General features: G+C 41.6%; 2 protein-coding genes across 2 annotated transcripts in view; one reads left to right on the top strand and one right to left on the bottom strand.

Moving 5' to 3' along the window:
- The window catches only part of HIBCH (3-hydroxyisobutyryl-CoA hydrolase), a 96,908-nt gene extending 86,056 nt beyond the window's left edge, over nucleotides 1-10,852 (top strand). The window contains exons 12-14 of the mRNA XM_044241163.1: nucleotides 2,006-2,125; nucleotides 7,351-7,384; nucleotides 10,193-10,852. Coding sequence (XP_044097098.1) covers nucleotides 2,006-2,125; nucleotides 7,351-7,384; nucleotides 10,193-10,308 — 270 coding nt within the window. The 3' untranslated portion in view covers nucleotides 10,309-10,852. The remainder of the gene's footprint in view (nucleotides 1-2,005; nucleotides 2,126-7,350; nucleotides 7,385-10,192) is intronic.
- Nucleotides 10,853-15,302: 4,450 nt separating this feature from the next.
- On the bottom strand, nucleotides 15,303-15,641 carry C3H2orf88 (chromosome 3 C2orf88 homolog). The gene has a single exon (XM_044241162.1). It carries the CDS (start codon nucleotides 15,588-15,590, stop codon nucleotides 15,303-15,305), a length of 288 nt encoding a protein of 95 aa, XP_044097097.1. The 5' UTR covers nucleotides 15,591-15,641.
- Nucleotides 15,642-16,209: the final 568 nt, after the last annotated feature.

Raw genomic sequence — 16,209 nt, 5'->3', positions numbered from 1 at the left:
ACTACAGCTTTGTAGTATTATCTTGAAATCTGGGATTTTAATACTTGCAGCTTTCTTCTTTTTTCTCAAGATTGCTTTGGCTGTTTGGGGTCTTTTTTGGGTCCATATGGATTTTAACATTATTCTAGTTCTTTGGAAGATGCTGCTGGTATTTTGATAGGGATTGCATTAAATCTGTAGCTTGCTTTGTGTAGTATGAACATTTTAACAATACTGGTTTTTCTAATCCATGAACGTGGAATATCTTTCTGTTGTTTGTGTCATCTTCAGTGTCTTTCATCAGTGTTTTATAGCTTTCAGCATACAGGTCTTTCACCGCCTTGGTTAAGTTTATTCCTAAATATTTTATTATCTTTGGTGCAGTTGTAGATGGGATGGTTTTCCTGTTAAATGGCCTTTTTAATGAGAGTAATTGGTAGCCAACCGAGGAAGTATGGCAAAGAGAGTTTGTGTTTTGAGAATTCTAGATTGCATATAAAGTGCAGTTAGCCTAATACAGGCAGTTAGTCATAATGGTAGTGCTGAGGTATGCGATTGTGGGCTTTTATACTATAGCCTTTTGGAAAGGGAACTATAGCTTCACTGATTTTGTAGACTAGAAAAGATAGAATGTGGTTATGTCACTCCTTAAGTACAGCTTTCAACACCGTGAGTGAAGCTCTTCCAAATGGTCACCTGGGTCATGTGGTTCACCTGTGTCATTGCTCTTGCTAGAGAAAACCAGTGGTTTTGTCAGCAAAATGGACCCCTTGTCTACTTGCCTGTGAGAAGAAGGGGCCTCCTAGCGCAGTACGCAGACTGCTGTGCAGGCGCCATCATCCTCATGGTCTGTAACCAGAAAGGGGAGACCGTGGAGTGGGAGTGCTTCGGGGGCATTAAGAGAGATCATGTGCATGCAGCACTGAGGGCAGAAGGGTGAGTTCCGATGAAGATGAATCAGATGCAGGAAAAGGCTTAGTTTCTTTTCTCTCTTTCTCACCTTTTCTTCAGCATTGTGACTGTAGGTAGGAGACTGACTTCCCTGAACTTTTCCTGTACAGTAGTCATCTATGTAAGTTCTAGCAGCTGTTAGGTCAGATCCTGCCCTGTCCGTTCGGCGTGTTCTCTGAATCTGCATGCCACACTTGAGGACACTGCAGAGAACCTGGAATCTTGATGGGGGAGTTCTTTGAACTCAGGAACTGAAATTTCTGCCTTTGAGACAATCACTCAACAACAGGCCTGAAAGCTGTATTGCAGTTATGAATACCAGGGCAAGCATCAGATTTACCTAGCCCATGATAGATATACACAGCAGATTTACGTAGCATATTACGTAGCATGTGCAGCAGCCGCTGGTCACAGTCACACAAGTGCGTCAGAACACTAGTAACACCATCTTCAAATTCAGAAGGAAGGGGCGCATGGCACTGTGGCCAAGGAGTCCGGCCTGTTACTGTTCCTTTATTAAGTATTTAAATACTGTAGAAGACCACCTCATGGTGTCTTGTTTTCTTTTCTTACTTTTAAGGTAAGCAGATTTATTTTTAGATAAAGAGTGTAATTCAGTTCAAACACCTCTATAGTCACAAAATGGGAAGGAAAGAGCTATATTTCTACTGTACCTTTTTTATATTATAAAGTAAAATGTTCTCTGATATCTTAGTTGTTTGTAAGATGTATATTAATTTTACTTCAGCATAATCACTGTTTGCTTACCTAGTTGGGATCATAATTTATGGCAGGCAGCTACAAAAATATGGATTTCTTTTGTTAATTTATGGGAATAGCATTTATTCCACTAGTGGAATGATTTGTTTTGTTACTACAGGAGATTAGAAAACCATTGGTGCTTTGACAGGGTGAGGTTATGGCATAATCTCACTTTTATGAAACTGTCAGGTGAAAGTACTGTATAAAAGGAGCAAATTTTAATAAGATTTATATCAAAACTCAGCTAATTTGTTATAGGCAATAAAGGAACACTTGGGCTAAAACTAGTAAAAAAAATTTTTTTCTCCCACAGATAATTAATAAAATGTCCCCAACATCCCTAAAGATCACACTAAGGCAGCTCAGAGAGGGCTCTTCAAAGACCTTGCAAGAAGTATTTACTATGGAATATCGGCTGAGTCAAGCTTGTATGGTAAGAATTTTAAAATATATATATATTTTTTTTCTATTTATGAAAGTAATAGGTATTCATTGTGGAGCATGTAAAATACAGAAAACTATAAACAAAACCCTTAAAACTCCTTGTTAATCTGCTCTGTGAAAGCACAACAAACCAGCTCCTTAAGGGGCGCGGGACTGTCGCGCTGGCACTGTTCCTGAGTTGAGCTCTTAGGAAACAACGGTTACATTTGTGTGTTAAGTGTAAGAAAGCCTCTGATCTCAGGTGGGGTTCAAAATAGAAATAAACCATCTTTCAGGCCCGCTCTCTGACCTTTGGGCAAGAAGCATGAACTCTGTAAATCTGAATCCCCTCACTGGTAAAAGAGGAGTGTATGTCTATGTAAAATGTAGGAATGGGTGTTACTAGTTTGTTCCTTGTCTTAATTAATAGATTAACATTGAGAATAACATTGTAAATACACTTGAAATAGGCCAGTGACATAGAATATTAATTTAATGAGACATTTCAGAGCCATGAAGACTTCTAGATGATAAACTCTTTGAAAGCAGAATCATTGATTTTGGGCTATATGTAGAGGGCCCTTAGATTAATTTATGGCCTAAAGGAAATACTTTGCTTAGTAACTAGAAAGTAGGTCTCCCTTTTGGATTTTCATATCTTGAAATAGTTATTAAGGTATTCAAAGTAGTTCATCTAACTATAAATAAAACTCTGTTAGTCACTTTAATCTTGGAGTCACACTTGTAGTAAGAGGTAAGTAGCAGCTCAGTGTGCTGTTACGAGAAGTACTATGACGGGCGCTTCATAGGTTTCCTCTCCATTACATTTGACACTGTTTCTAGAATGATAGGAGCTGTTCCTGTCTCCACTTTACAGATGAGGAAACCGGCACAGAGAGGTAGCATGCCTGAGTGGTATGGCTATTAAGTGGCAGACACATGTATGTGAAAGCGGGTGGGCTCACTCTGGGGCCTGCTGTCCTGACCACTGCCCAGTGAACCCCATAGTCCATGTTTTCCATCATACATTTACTGCCCTGCCTGGATTGATCAGGTCCTTCCTTCAGCAAGTATACTAGCTGTGTTGCCGGTCACAGTGCTAGGTGTTACATTGTGGAAAGAATGACTAGTCCTTGTTCTTGTGGAATTTATCGTCTACTGAGACTATGAAGAACAAGTAAGCAAAGTAAGTAAAATAATTACAAATTGTGGTTAGTGCTCCAAAGGAAACATACAGGTTGATGATAGAAGAGAATGATGCAGGGGCAGGAGGGAGTCGGAGATACAAAGGGAAGACATCTTGGAGTTGTCGCTCATCTGTGACCTAGCGTGTAAGAAACGAGTGTGTTGAGAAGTCTCTTGGGTTACAGCAGTGGATGATTTGGTTGCATTTGCTCTAAGAAGGTAGTTGCTGCTGCTGGATGGAGATGGGTTTGGAAGGGTTCAAGAGTGAATGGAGAGACCAGATGCGAGTTTACTTCAGTAATCCTGTTGCGGAGTAGTAGTGGCTTAGACGAACGTGGTAGCACTGGACAGGAGTGCATGGTTTTGAGGACTAGTGTAAGAGACAGAACTGATCGGTCCTGATGAGTGTGAGGGAAGGAAAGAGTGCCTTTAGGAGTTGGAGTTTGGAGGAGGTGTGGGTGAGAGATTTAAGTCCGAAAGACATTAGAATCACTTTTTTAAAAAAGATATCACCTTGCACCAGCTAGAATGGCCAAAATTAGCAAGACAGTAAACAACATGTGTTGGAGGGGATGTGGAGAAAGGGGAACCCTCTTACACTGTTGGTGGGAATGCAAGATAGTGCAGCCTCTTTGGAGAACAGTGTGGAGATTCCTTAAGAAATTAAAAACAGAACTTCCCTATGACCCTGCAATTGCACTACTGGGTATTTACCCCAAAGATACAGATGTCGTGAAAAGAAGGGCCATCTGTGCCCCAATGTTTATAGCAGCAATGGCCACGGTCGCCAAACTGTGGAAAGAACCAAGATGCCCTTCAACGGACGAATGGATAAGGAAGATGTGGTCCATATACACTATGGAGTATTATGCCTCCATCAGAAAGGATGAATTCCCAACTTTTGTAGCAACATGGACGGGACTGGAAGAGATTATGCTGAGTGAAATAAGTCAAGCAGAGAGAGTCAATTATCATATGGTTTCACTTATTTGTGGAGCATAACAAATAACATGGAGGACATGTGGAGTTAGAGAGGAGAAGGGGGTTGGGGTAAATTGGAAGGGGAGGTGAACCATGAGAGACTATGGACTCTGAAAAACAATCTGAGGGGTTTGAAGTGGCGGGGGGCTGGGAGGTTGGGGGAACCAGGTGGTGTGTATTATAGAGGGCACGGCTTGCATGGAGCACTGGGTGTGGTGCAAAAATAACGAATACTGTTGCACTGAAAATAAAAAATAAATTAAAAATAAATAATAAAAAAGAAACTTTGGAGGGGGCGTCTGGGTGGTTCATTCGGCTAAGCATCTGACACTTGATTTCAGCTCAGGTCACCATGGGTCGTGAGATTGAGCCCCGAGTCTGCGTCAGGCTCTGTGCTTAGCGGGGGGTTGGCTTGAGATTCTCCAGTCCATGCACGCGCGCTCTCTCTCTCTGAATAAAGAAAATCTTTAAAAAGAACTTTGGAGATTTATTTACTTAATAAATAAAAAAGCTTACCACGTCCTAGGTACTGGTAGAGGTACCAAGAATGCGTAGGTAAACCGGATAGACAAAATCTCCGCCCCTCATGGAACTGTCTAGTCGGGGAGATAGAGCATAAACAGGGAAGGCTGTGAAGTACACGGTGTCTGGCTGTAAGTACCTAGGAGCGAAAGTAAAGTGCGAAGGAGGATATGACATGAAGCGGAGGGCGGGGCGCGGGGTGGCGTGTGTGGTTGAACTTACAGATGGGGTTTACTGGAGAAGACCTGACTGAGAAGATGATGTTTGAGTGAAAACCTGAAGGAAGTGAGGGAAGGAGCTGTGCAAGGGTCTGGGGAGAAGCACCAGGCAGAGGCAGGTACAGAGCTCTGAGGCAGGGGTGCGCCTCCCCATCTGGGAGCCTCGGGAAGCTGGACGGAGTGCGCGGAGAAGGGGGTCGATGAGTGAGAGAGATGAGGGCAGCGTCACCAGGGTAGAGAAGGGCTGCGCGGAGCACATATAACCTGGACCCAGAGCACATATAACTTGGCGTTTGTTCTGAGGAAATGGGAAGCCACTGGATGCTTTTGAGTAGAGAAGCGACATCTTCTATGTAACAGAACTGGTAAGTCAGATGCTGGTGCGTCAGGTATAGAATGCATAAGATCTTGCAGAGGGAGAATGATAGAGGTCGATCTAAGCCCCAGGAAATGCAGCACTTTGAGCGGATTAGAGAAAAAAGCAAAAGAGATAAAGGACAGAGGTGGGAGGATCAGGAAAGTGTGGGGTCGTGAAGGCAAGAAATGAGTGTGTCAAGGAGAAGGGAGTATTCCCGAAGTGTCTAGTAGGGTAGGGCGAAGACCTCTTTAACGTACAGCAACACTGGAGTCCCGGGATTTCGGCACGCCTTGTCGGAGGAGCGCTGGGGCGGAAGTTCGAGTGTGGCGAGTTGGAGAGGAAATGAGTAAATGGGATGTGGACCAGCGGAGGCTCTACGTATGTGACTTTCTCTTCTCGAAACAAAAGGGGTAGAAGCCGGGACTGTGGAATCAAGTGAGGTTCCTTGTTATTTTGTAAGGTGGAAGATGCTGGAACACGTTTATAAGTGATAGGGAATGACCCAGTAGAGACAAAAGAAGATGTTGATACCGATAGTAGTTAACATTTCCTGAGCGCTTACTGTATGCCAGGCACTGTGCTGGGATGTGCAGTAAGATAACCCTCCCATGGACGGTGTGGCATTGCCATTCCATATAAGGAAACTTGGCATTAGAGAAGTTAACTAGCCCAAGGTCACGTCGTTCCTGTTTAGTAGAGGCAGTGGGTGAGCCCAGACATTTGTTGCTGTTTTTTTTTTTAATCAACATATATCATTGGTTTCAGAGGTTCAGGTCTGTGATTCATCAGCCTTAAATAATACCCAGTGCTTGTTCCATCCTGTGCCCTCTTAATGTCCATCACCCAGTTACCCATCCCCCCATCCCCCCACTCCCCACCCCTCACCCCTCCACTAACCCTCAGTTCGTTTCCTGCAATTAGGAGTCTCTTAGGATTTGTCTCCCTCTCTGCGTTCATCTTGTTTTATTCTTCCCTCTCTTCCCCTATGATCCCTCTTCTGTTTCTTAAATTCCACATATTAGTGAGATCGTATGATAATTGTCTTTCTCGGACTGACTTATTTTGCTTAGCATAATTCCCTCTAGTTCCATCCATGTCATTGCAAATGGGAAAATTTCTTTTTTGATGGCTGAGTAGTATTCCATTGTTTATACCTACCACATCGTCTTTATCCATTCATCTGAGCCCAGATATTTGAACTGCAGTCAGTCACTGAGTTTTGCTGCCTACACTGATGATGCCAGGAGTAAAAATAGAGACAGATGACCTTCTCAAGCACAGTCTTTGAGAAGAGAGATAGGAGTAGGATTGGTGGGGGAGGGGAGGAGAACAGGCCTTTGAAAGAGCTTTCTCTGTAGTTAGGAAAGGGAAGGCATGGTACAGAGGGGTGTAGTTGGGCTGCAGGTAGTTTAGGGGTGGGAAGCTGCAAATGTTCGAGGCTTAGCACTTCTCTTTTTGTAATGAAGTAGGAAGGTAAGTCATTAGCTGAGAATACAGTGAGAGAAAAATTTGCCAGGTTGAGAAGGCAGAAGACAGTTGAAATCATTATCTTGGGAAGTGAGGAGAACATGAACGAGTCGGCAGTTTTCCATGCCTGTTTGAGATTTGTGGGCATGAATTTTAAATGAAGCCAATCACAGATTTTCCTGCACCAAGATTTAGCCCCTTGAAAGCAGGCAGAGGCAAATGGTAGGGGCAGGTGGTGCTGGGATTTTTCCAGGACAGACTCAAGGGCAGAAAAAGCCTTGAAGGAGAGGAGGGCATTTTCAGGGGAAAGTGACCACAGTAAAGTGGTGAAAAGTCGTAGGGCTTGAGCAGACCGGGATCGGAGGTGGTGATCACGAGAGTGGGTCATACAGGCCGTCCGGCCTCTGTTGATTTCAGGCTGTGGCCATGGGAGTGGAGCAGACAGACCAGCACTGGAAATAAGGATCCCTGGAGATTCACCATTTAATCTCCGTTTTCTTTCAGGGAGGCCATGACTTTTATGAAGGTGTTAGAGCAGGTAAGTGATGATTGTTTTCTTCCTGGCCATTATGGAAATAGGGTTTGTGAGCATATACTGTGAATCAAAGATAATAGTTGTTTTATTAGTGAAAATTCCACTTTCGTAAAGATTGCAAAGTTGTTCCTTTCTTATTACCAGCTGGTGCATAAGGGAAGATCAGTCTTTGAAATCAGTATTGTTTGGAAAATTCACATAACCTGTGTCACTACTCCCTAATTTGTATGTAAGAGGCTTCTCCATGCGCATGGACTGCCTCTGCTAAGTACAGCTGGGTCTGAAAACTCACTCTACTGCTGGAGCCTTGGAAAACTGCTTTTATTCCCTTGTAAGAAGCCTTGGGTCCCCTCCCCCTCCTCTCTCTAGTACTGGCCTGGCCGCTCCCTACTGTTACCTCTTCACCTGTACCTGAGCAGTTAAGCACGGACATTGAAAAAAAAAATGTCATAATTAGTAACATCTGCTAATGTTCTTAGTAATTTGTTTTTATCATCTCCAAAGTGAGCATACTTAGAGAAAGTGAAATGGTTCATTCTTTGCTCGTAGCAAATCTGTATCCCCGTAAGTAATAGCTATCATTTATGTTGTATGAGTGAGTTCTTCCTTTTGCACGTGTTTTGCTATCTAAGTTTTTAATGTTTTTATGGATTGCTTTAATATAGTAGAGACTCTGTATATACTTTATCTGAATAAAAGATTAGATTCTCTGAGCCGTATGTAAACTTTGATAAAGACTGGTCACTGTAGTAGAATTCTCTTAACTTACAGCACAACATCAGAAATAAGCAGGGATTCAAATCCTTTTAGAGGACTCGGAATTAAGTCAGAGGAAATGGCTGTATGTTTTATAAAAACAAGTAAAATGTGCATTTTCCCACTAATTCCCTGCAAATTCTTGCTGCATGTGGATCAGAGGCTGGACCTTTGATATTAGGAGGACCTGTGTGCCCCTTGGGTTTTAATGCATTCATTTTATGTGGTAGCAGCCTTCTTAAACTTAAAAATCAAAGGTATTGTTTTCATATACACTGTCAGTTATTTGATGGAAACAGTTGAAACCAAGCAGCATCAAAGTTATGGTTCATAACGCAGGAGCTTATCAAGCTACTTTTTAATGAAGAGAGAGTATACTGCCTCATCTCTCAGCACAAGCTCCCTGTTTTGCAAGCAGCATCTATCTGGGTCAGACTGTTTGCTGTGCTTGCATAATAACCAAATGTTTGCTACAGTTTGCTAATTATAAAATATGTTAGCAAATTAGATAAAATAAACTAGCAAATTTAGGGAAATGGTTGTCAAAAATTCTTACTCTTAACAGCTAGAATAAGCTTCTTCCTGGTTATAGAAGAAAATAAATACAGATTTCAGCAGAACTAGAGAGTTACCAAAAGGAATTTGAGTGGGTGCCTCATGAGACTCGAAAGAACCTGAGCTGTCTACACAGCAGGAACTTGTTATAGCTGTGCTAAGTAAAAAAAATTCTGTGTGAGTACATACAGATTTTATTAATATTCTTTCCTTTTGCCCTTCAGCAGACTGTTGGAGAGGTAGATACCATGATAGCTTTGGCCAGAGGGCTTTAAGGGAAGAGATTCTTGAAGAAAGGAATGTTCCAGAATTGTTTTTACTTATGCTGTTTGGGGAATGTAAAACTGTCAGATTGGCAGGGATCATAAGATCAGTGTTACCACTGATCTGATACCAGCTAGAAACCTGAAACTAGGCAGCCCAGACTTAAAGACCACCAGTGGGGGGCACCGGAGTGGTGCTGGCAGCAGAAGCATCTAAGTGTTGGTTTGCGTCAGGTCAGAGCTCAGGGTCGTGAGATGGAGCCCTGCATCAGCCGCCACCCTCAGCGGGCTCTGCTCCAGAGTCCGTCTTCCTCTCCCATGGTCCCTCCTCCCCCCTTGTTTGCTCACTCTCTAAAAAAAATAAATCTTAAAAACAACAAAAAAACCTCCAGTATCCCCCAAAATTATGCACATTGTAAGCATGGTTAACCATACTAAGTGTAGTCCCCCCACTATTTTTTTTGTACGAAATAATACAGAAGGATCCTGTATACCTGTCACCAAGTTTGCCCAAGCAGTAATGGCTGGAATATAGTAGTAAACTCTCCAACCAGGAAACGGACAACCCCTTCCCTTTTTAAACGACAGGTTTGCCAGTTGCCTCATCCTTATGAACCGACGGGGATGCTACGTGGCCACAGTAAATGATGACTACACCGTAATAAGAGAAGTAGTTTCTAAGGATAACCTAAAGACAGTCTGCTATTTTAATTCAGAGCTGTGTGAACTAGAGGATTCAGCAGAACAGCAGTATCCACATTGAATTATGCATAAAGTCACCCCCTTCCCTCTACTTCAAGTAATTTTCCTTTCAATTCAATGTGGAGGAGTTTAGAAGGCAGATCTGGGCCTTCCACCCTCCCTTGCCTTCCCTTTAAACCACCCAACTTGGGTTTTAGCTGCTTTATAACAGCAAGATTTCACTTATGATTTTGTCTGAAGAAGACTAAGGCTCGAGCCACATTAGTTCCTAGGCGGTGTTGCAGCTGCAGGTGTCAGACTTGGTGGAGCGGGAAGTGACCACATGAGTCATCATCAGTACGTTACTGTCCATCCAAATCCTACAGAGCCTTAATTTAAAAGGAAAATGGAATACATGCAAAAATTTTAACTTTGCAGGAAAAAATGTGCTAGAGAAAATATGTCTTGTGTAAGGTAGTTTCTGTCAATCCAAGAATTAAAATCTGGTAATACCGAAAGGAAACATACTAACATTTCTTATGTCTTCACTTGACAGTTTTAATAGATAAAGACCAGAGTCCAAAGTGGAAACCAGCTGATCTCAAAGAAGTTACTGATGAAGATTTGAATAATTACTTTAAGTCTCTGGGAAGTAACGATTTGAAATTCTAAGGTGACTACATTTTTAAGGTATTATTTTGGAGCACATGTTGGCAAACTATAGTACATGGGCCAGATCCGGCTTGCTGCCTGTCGCTGAGTTTTCCACAAACTAAGAATGATTTCTGCATTTTTAAATGGCTGAGGAAAAACAGAATCAACTACTAATATGTCATGACACGTGAAGGTTACATGCAATTTCATATCTGCGCTCATAAGTGAATATTGACTGGCGTGTCACTACACTCGGCTTTTACCTGCTGTCTGCAGCTGCTTTGAGGAGTGCAACAGACACCTTAAGGCCTGCAAAGCCTAAAATACTATCATCCTTTTCAGAAAATGTTGCCAGCCCGTTTTATAAAAATGGGAAAATTAGGAGGTCTTAAATATCTAATTGAAATGAGAACCCTATGTTTTGGTTTTGGGTAGTAGTTTTATGTTGATTAAATAAACATATGTATAGATTATTAAAAAAAAAAAAAAACCCTGAAATTTTTTGGCTATTTTGTTAATGCTTCAGAGAATTTTCTGGATATATAAACCTGTTTTAAAGTAATTATGTTACTATAGAAGTGTTCCTTTTATAATATTAGAAATCTCTGGGAAAGTGAAAAGGTTTTTATGAGGTTGTCTCTGGTATTATTAACTCAGCTTTTATCTTCCCTCAGATTAACCAGAATCCTTCCCTATGTTGAAAGTGATGGTTGTTTTGTAGGATTTGTGAGTCTGAAAGAATGAGGAATTAGGAAACTCGAATCTCTAAAATAGAGAACATTGCTTTTTACAATTTACATTAAACTTGGGTGTGATAAGTTATTTGCTGTTACATAGTATAAATCGGGGGGGGGGAGGACTTTTTGTTCAGAATAGAAATACATTCCAAAACTGTTGACAAAATAAGTTTTTCTTAAGGTACACAAGAAACTGCAGGGTGTTCCAGACTTGGGACATTAAAGTCAGGGTAAGAATAATCTTTAAAGGTCGGTTTATCATTTTTTTTGTGACTTAGAGTTTTCCCTTCATCCCAAACCACTCAGAAACTAAGAGAACTTCTGGTTTTTAAGAACAGAAAGTGGCAAAACTGAAAAAGACATCAGAGGTCACATCCTGCACCCTTCTTATAGGTGAGGGAACCGCAATCTGGGAGTTGCTTTTAATTTTCTAAATATTTAACATGAAGCATCCCCCCCGCCCCCCGCCAAAAGTCACGGACAGATTTTGAGTACAGATGGCATGGTAGTGGACATGTTTACATTAATATTCTTAAAGCTCTTAAATTGGACCTGACTGATCCAAGAAATTATTTCTGTCAGTGGAGTTTTATTCACTTTGCGTTCATTAGAAATGCAGAAAATGTTAAGCTCTTTATATAGAAAAATTTGACAGTACACAATATTGAAAGGCATTTGCTTTAATCAGAACTTAGCTAGTTTATGGCAACTAGACTTTTATTGTATGGTTAGAAAAAAATGCTTTCACAAAAATATTTGGAAAAATACCATTTCATAGCTAAGTCTTACAGGGAGGAGAATTAACAAAACTTGAGTTTTGCAAAGCAATATATAGGGAGTACATCTGAGCTTGTGCCCACTGCTCCAGGGAAGGCATGTCCTGTGGGGCCGCACAAATACAGGATGAGGGCGTTACGATGAAGCAAACAATATATATTTTTTGGAACTTTGTTTTTAACTCACTATTCCTTGACAGTATTGATCATGTGTCTCTAACTTTGATTTCTAAAGCCATAGAACACAAAAGTACAGTTCCCTCTTCTCATAAAATGCCGGTGGTATGAAGTGGGATGGGAGCATCAAGCTAGCTCCTTCATTCAGCGCGCCTGTTTTTAATACTAATAAGGCAGTTTGACACAAATTATTCCTATGGACCTAAGATCAGTTTTATCCCCTTAAATTGTGCTTTGACTGCTAGTGACCTCAGATAGTTTGCAAAGAGCAGATAAGCGAACTGAAAATTGAGACCTCTGGGATCAGATGCTGGCAGCTGAAAGGGAACAACACAAGAGCCCGTCACCTGGGCAGGGTGTCGGTGCAGCACTGTTGCGGGGCTCGCTGAGGGACCAGCACACGTCCCCTGGTCACCTGCTGCCCTTGCAGTTGCCATTCAAGGTAGCTGGTTACACCGGGCTCGTCGGCCCCTATCCTGGATGTTCTGAAGGGAAAAGATTCAGTGGTTGGGCACGTGCCAGTGTGGTAAAGAAAGGAACTTGCTACTGTGTCCCTTCCCTCAGCGAGAACACTGGAGACTTGTTTTTGCCCTGTGTCTTGTGACAGAGCCTGATGTGGTGCGGTTTCGTGAGCCTCATTTTCCCGGTTTCCTTTCCCTTATAATTTGGCCGCTATCTTTCATTTGTGTTTGTGACATCGAAGTCGGAACAAATGTTTCCCTTTCCAGTAGCTAATAATTCTCTCAGTCTTCTGTTTTACATGTTCCTTCCTTACCACATAGATCCTCCATTCTTTTACTGTTCATGAAAGTTCAAAATGAAGTAGATCCAATATTTAGATACGAAGGTGTGAAAGAAGTTATTCTGTCAAAGAGGTTCTCATCTGTTCTTGTCATCAAGACCAAACTGTGTCTTGATGATTATCGGATGCAGCACTAATCTGTTTACCTAGTTCTTTTCCCTGCCCGCCCCCAGTTTGGTGTGTTGACTAACTCACTGATGGTGCAGGCCTCATAGTTCCTTGTCCATCCATAGTTTGACATAACAGAGCATGTATTTCCAAGATAATTTTCTGTTGCAAGACCTAACTCTGTTAAAATGAGTCAGTAGACAGAGCGCCTGGGTGGCTCAGTGGGTTAAGCCTCTGCCTTCAGCTCAGGTCATGATCCCAGGGTCCTGGGATCGAGCCCTGCATCGGGCTCTCTGCTCGGTGGGGAGCCTGCTTCCCCCTCTCTCTCTGCCTGCCTCTCTGCCTATTTGTGATCTCTCTCTGTCAAATAAATAAAATCTTTAAAAAAAAAAAAGAGTCAGTAGTAAGGTGTTGGTGCTTGGTAACAAAACCGTACTGCTATTGTGTCAGAGTGGCAACAGAGAATTCTTGCTAGATGTGGACCTGGCAGGCATCCCTGCTACACCCCTGGGACATAGGGGCCCAGGCACAGGAGGAACCTGAGGTTAAAATATTTATAAGAAAACTCAACAGTCTATATCGTACGTGTGCTGAAAAATTTTGTGTGGCTATGGCTTTGTGTTCTCACCCCAATACTGTGTCTTTTAAATAGTAAATGCTTTGCAGCAAAAGTGGTCTGTTGTGAGATATAAAATTAATGAAAAATGGCAACATCTAGGCTTTTGTCTGAGTCATTAGTATACTCAAAAACCTAAATTTTTCTTCATGAGCTCGAAAGATATTTTGCATTTTCAGAAAACTTTTGTTCCTTAGCTTTTGGACTTCAGATCTTTATATTAACAGGGGTCGTGGTTTTTCTACTGTGTAAGTTTCTAGATTGCAAGTACAACAGGACAGTTCAAATCCTGGGACTAGGTGAAATGAAAGTTGAAGGACCAGGTGTCCGTTGGTAACTGAAAGATGGTACACAACTCACTTCAAAGTACTCTCTTTGTCCACACAACAGGGAGAATTCACTCTTTGTGGGTTTCAAAGGATAGCTAAAATTAGAGGTAGCATTTCTGCCTGCTTACAAGGCCAAATACATATTTATCTCATTAAAAAGGTCCCAGTCTTTTAATGCCTTCCTTTAGCTGTCAGTGACAAGGGTCTGTTGAATCTTAGTAAAAGAATTTAATGCACACAGACTTAAGTAATTCCCTTTCCAACTAAACTCAGTGTGTAACAAATATGGATGAAAAGAGCATTCTAGAGACTGAATCCCAGTTTTTCTGCAGGCTATGTTTTCTTAGTATCTTCTTCCACTCCCAGATTTTCTGTTCCATTGATTTTAAACAGTACTGAATTCTTGGGAAGAAAAAAATTTCCCAAAAAGCGAAATTTAAGAAAATAGTATATGGCTGGAAATGCCTTATGGGCATCATTACCATAAAAAAAAAAATACATGAGTACTCTCTTCCAAGGAGTGTTTGATCTTCTGTTTTGTAATGCAACTGTCTAGTCTCATGCATAGACTGGCCCCACAGTAATTGGAATGGGAATTGCCCCATTAGTCCATAATAAAGATGGGAAGGAATGCCCTTACACCAACTCTCTACATCTTTGAGACATTAAAACTTCACATACCTACAGCACTGAGAACAGGCTCTGCCTTCTACCTTGAGTAGGACTTCTGTTATTTTAATATTTTGGTGTTTGCAGAAGTTCTTATTTCGTTATCTCACTGCGCTGCTTAAGTCAATACCATAAACATTGTCATGGCTTCTGTAAATTGTATCCTGTTCAGGTTGTGAAGTCTTGAGTTCTATAATAACCGCTATGGTTAGTTAGGGACCTGAGGTTGAAGGTGGTTAAGGACAGGTTTCAAGGTGCACTTCTTCTACAAGGGGTGCTTTCTACTGCTTGATCATATGTATTAAGTAGGGATCCTTGACACAAATGGCTTTGACAAATGACCCGCTAGTATTTACCATGGCTTAAGTGCAAGTTCTTTGCCAAGACATCTGAAAAATCCTTTTCATAACTTGTTTGTGTGTGTAAATTAACAAATAGTTATTTTAAAAGGAGCGTCTTTAAAATAACCATTTGATTTCTTTGGTGCTACAATAGTGCTCAGGAAGGAAGTGGTATGGCACACAGCTGACTACTGTGGTGCGGGCCCTGTGCTTAGCCCTTTAAAATGACTCCAACCCAAGACCAAGCAGCAAGAATTTGCTGTTAACATAAAAGTGCTTATCGTATGTCATGTTAGGTACTCCTGTATACTCTTGATACTATCATGGACTTTTTTTCCTCCATCCCAATGGAGTGATTTGTATTTATTCACACCAGTTTTTGCTATTATTTCATGTGTTTAAACTAGCACCAACTTCCTCCACAATTCTAGAAAGTTATCCTCAGCGTCCTACGGTGTCAGGGCCCCTCACTCTCAATGTACGGGATGTCGTCGTACTTCATGCTGTTGCCCACCCACTGCCGCAGGGCGTCGCTGAGGATTTCCTGTGACAGGCGGTGTGCAAACTCGAAGACCACAGTTTGAGGCCCTCGTGGTTCCTTCACTTCCTCGTCGGCATTAACTGGAGCAGGCATCCTCGGTAGAAATCTTTCTTCGGGCATAAAGCTTTCTTCACTTGCATGTTGCTTCTCACTCTCAAATGTGGTTGGAAATGGGAACGTTTGCTTTGATTTCATGCAGCCCATGTTATGTAGAGCGCTGAGGGAAGAGAAGCAGTAGCGAAGACTACTTCAGCAGCATCTCTGGAAAACACTGGGCTTGTCCACGTGAAACTGACCAGAGCTTTTCCTTTCCAGGCACTTCAGAAATCAGTGTTTCTTCTTGCCAGTCTTCAATTGTAGTGTTTATCTGTGAAAAGAAAAGTTTCATTTTGAAGCTACAAAATACAAAATACTGTGTAATTAGGTAGCATGTAGAGACCGTCCCTTTACCACTTTGGTCACTTGTGAGGTAAGAATAGCTTTATCTTATCAATAGAAAGAAAACAACTCAGTAAAATTGGCAATTTACAAAATAGGAAAATATTTTTTCAAGGTCTGGAAAATTTTATAAATATAAAAATAGTTTAACTTTTGCTAGCCTAGATTTATTTATGTATACCAGGGTTCAGCAGACTAGCCTTTGGCTCAAATACTTGCTGCCTGTTTTTGTAAACTGAGTTTATTAGAACATAGCCATGCTGTTAGTATGTTGGCTCTGGCTAATTTCATGTTGTGCTGCAGAGATGAGTAGTTTTGATGGAGACCATGTGTCCTGAAGTGCCTGAAATAATCACTATCTGGCCCTTTATAGAAAATGTTTGCC

The sequence above is a fragment of the Neovison vison genome, chromosome 3 (assembly GCF_020171115.1).
Source record: "Neovison vison isolate M4711 chromosome 3, ASM_NN_V1, whole genome shotgun sequence".
NCBI lineage: Eukaryota > Metazoa > Chordata > Mammalia > Carnivora > Mustelidae > Neogale > Neogale vison.
This window is presented reverse-complemented; position numbering and strand designations above follow the sequence as displayed.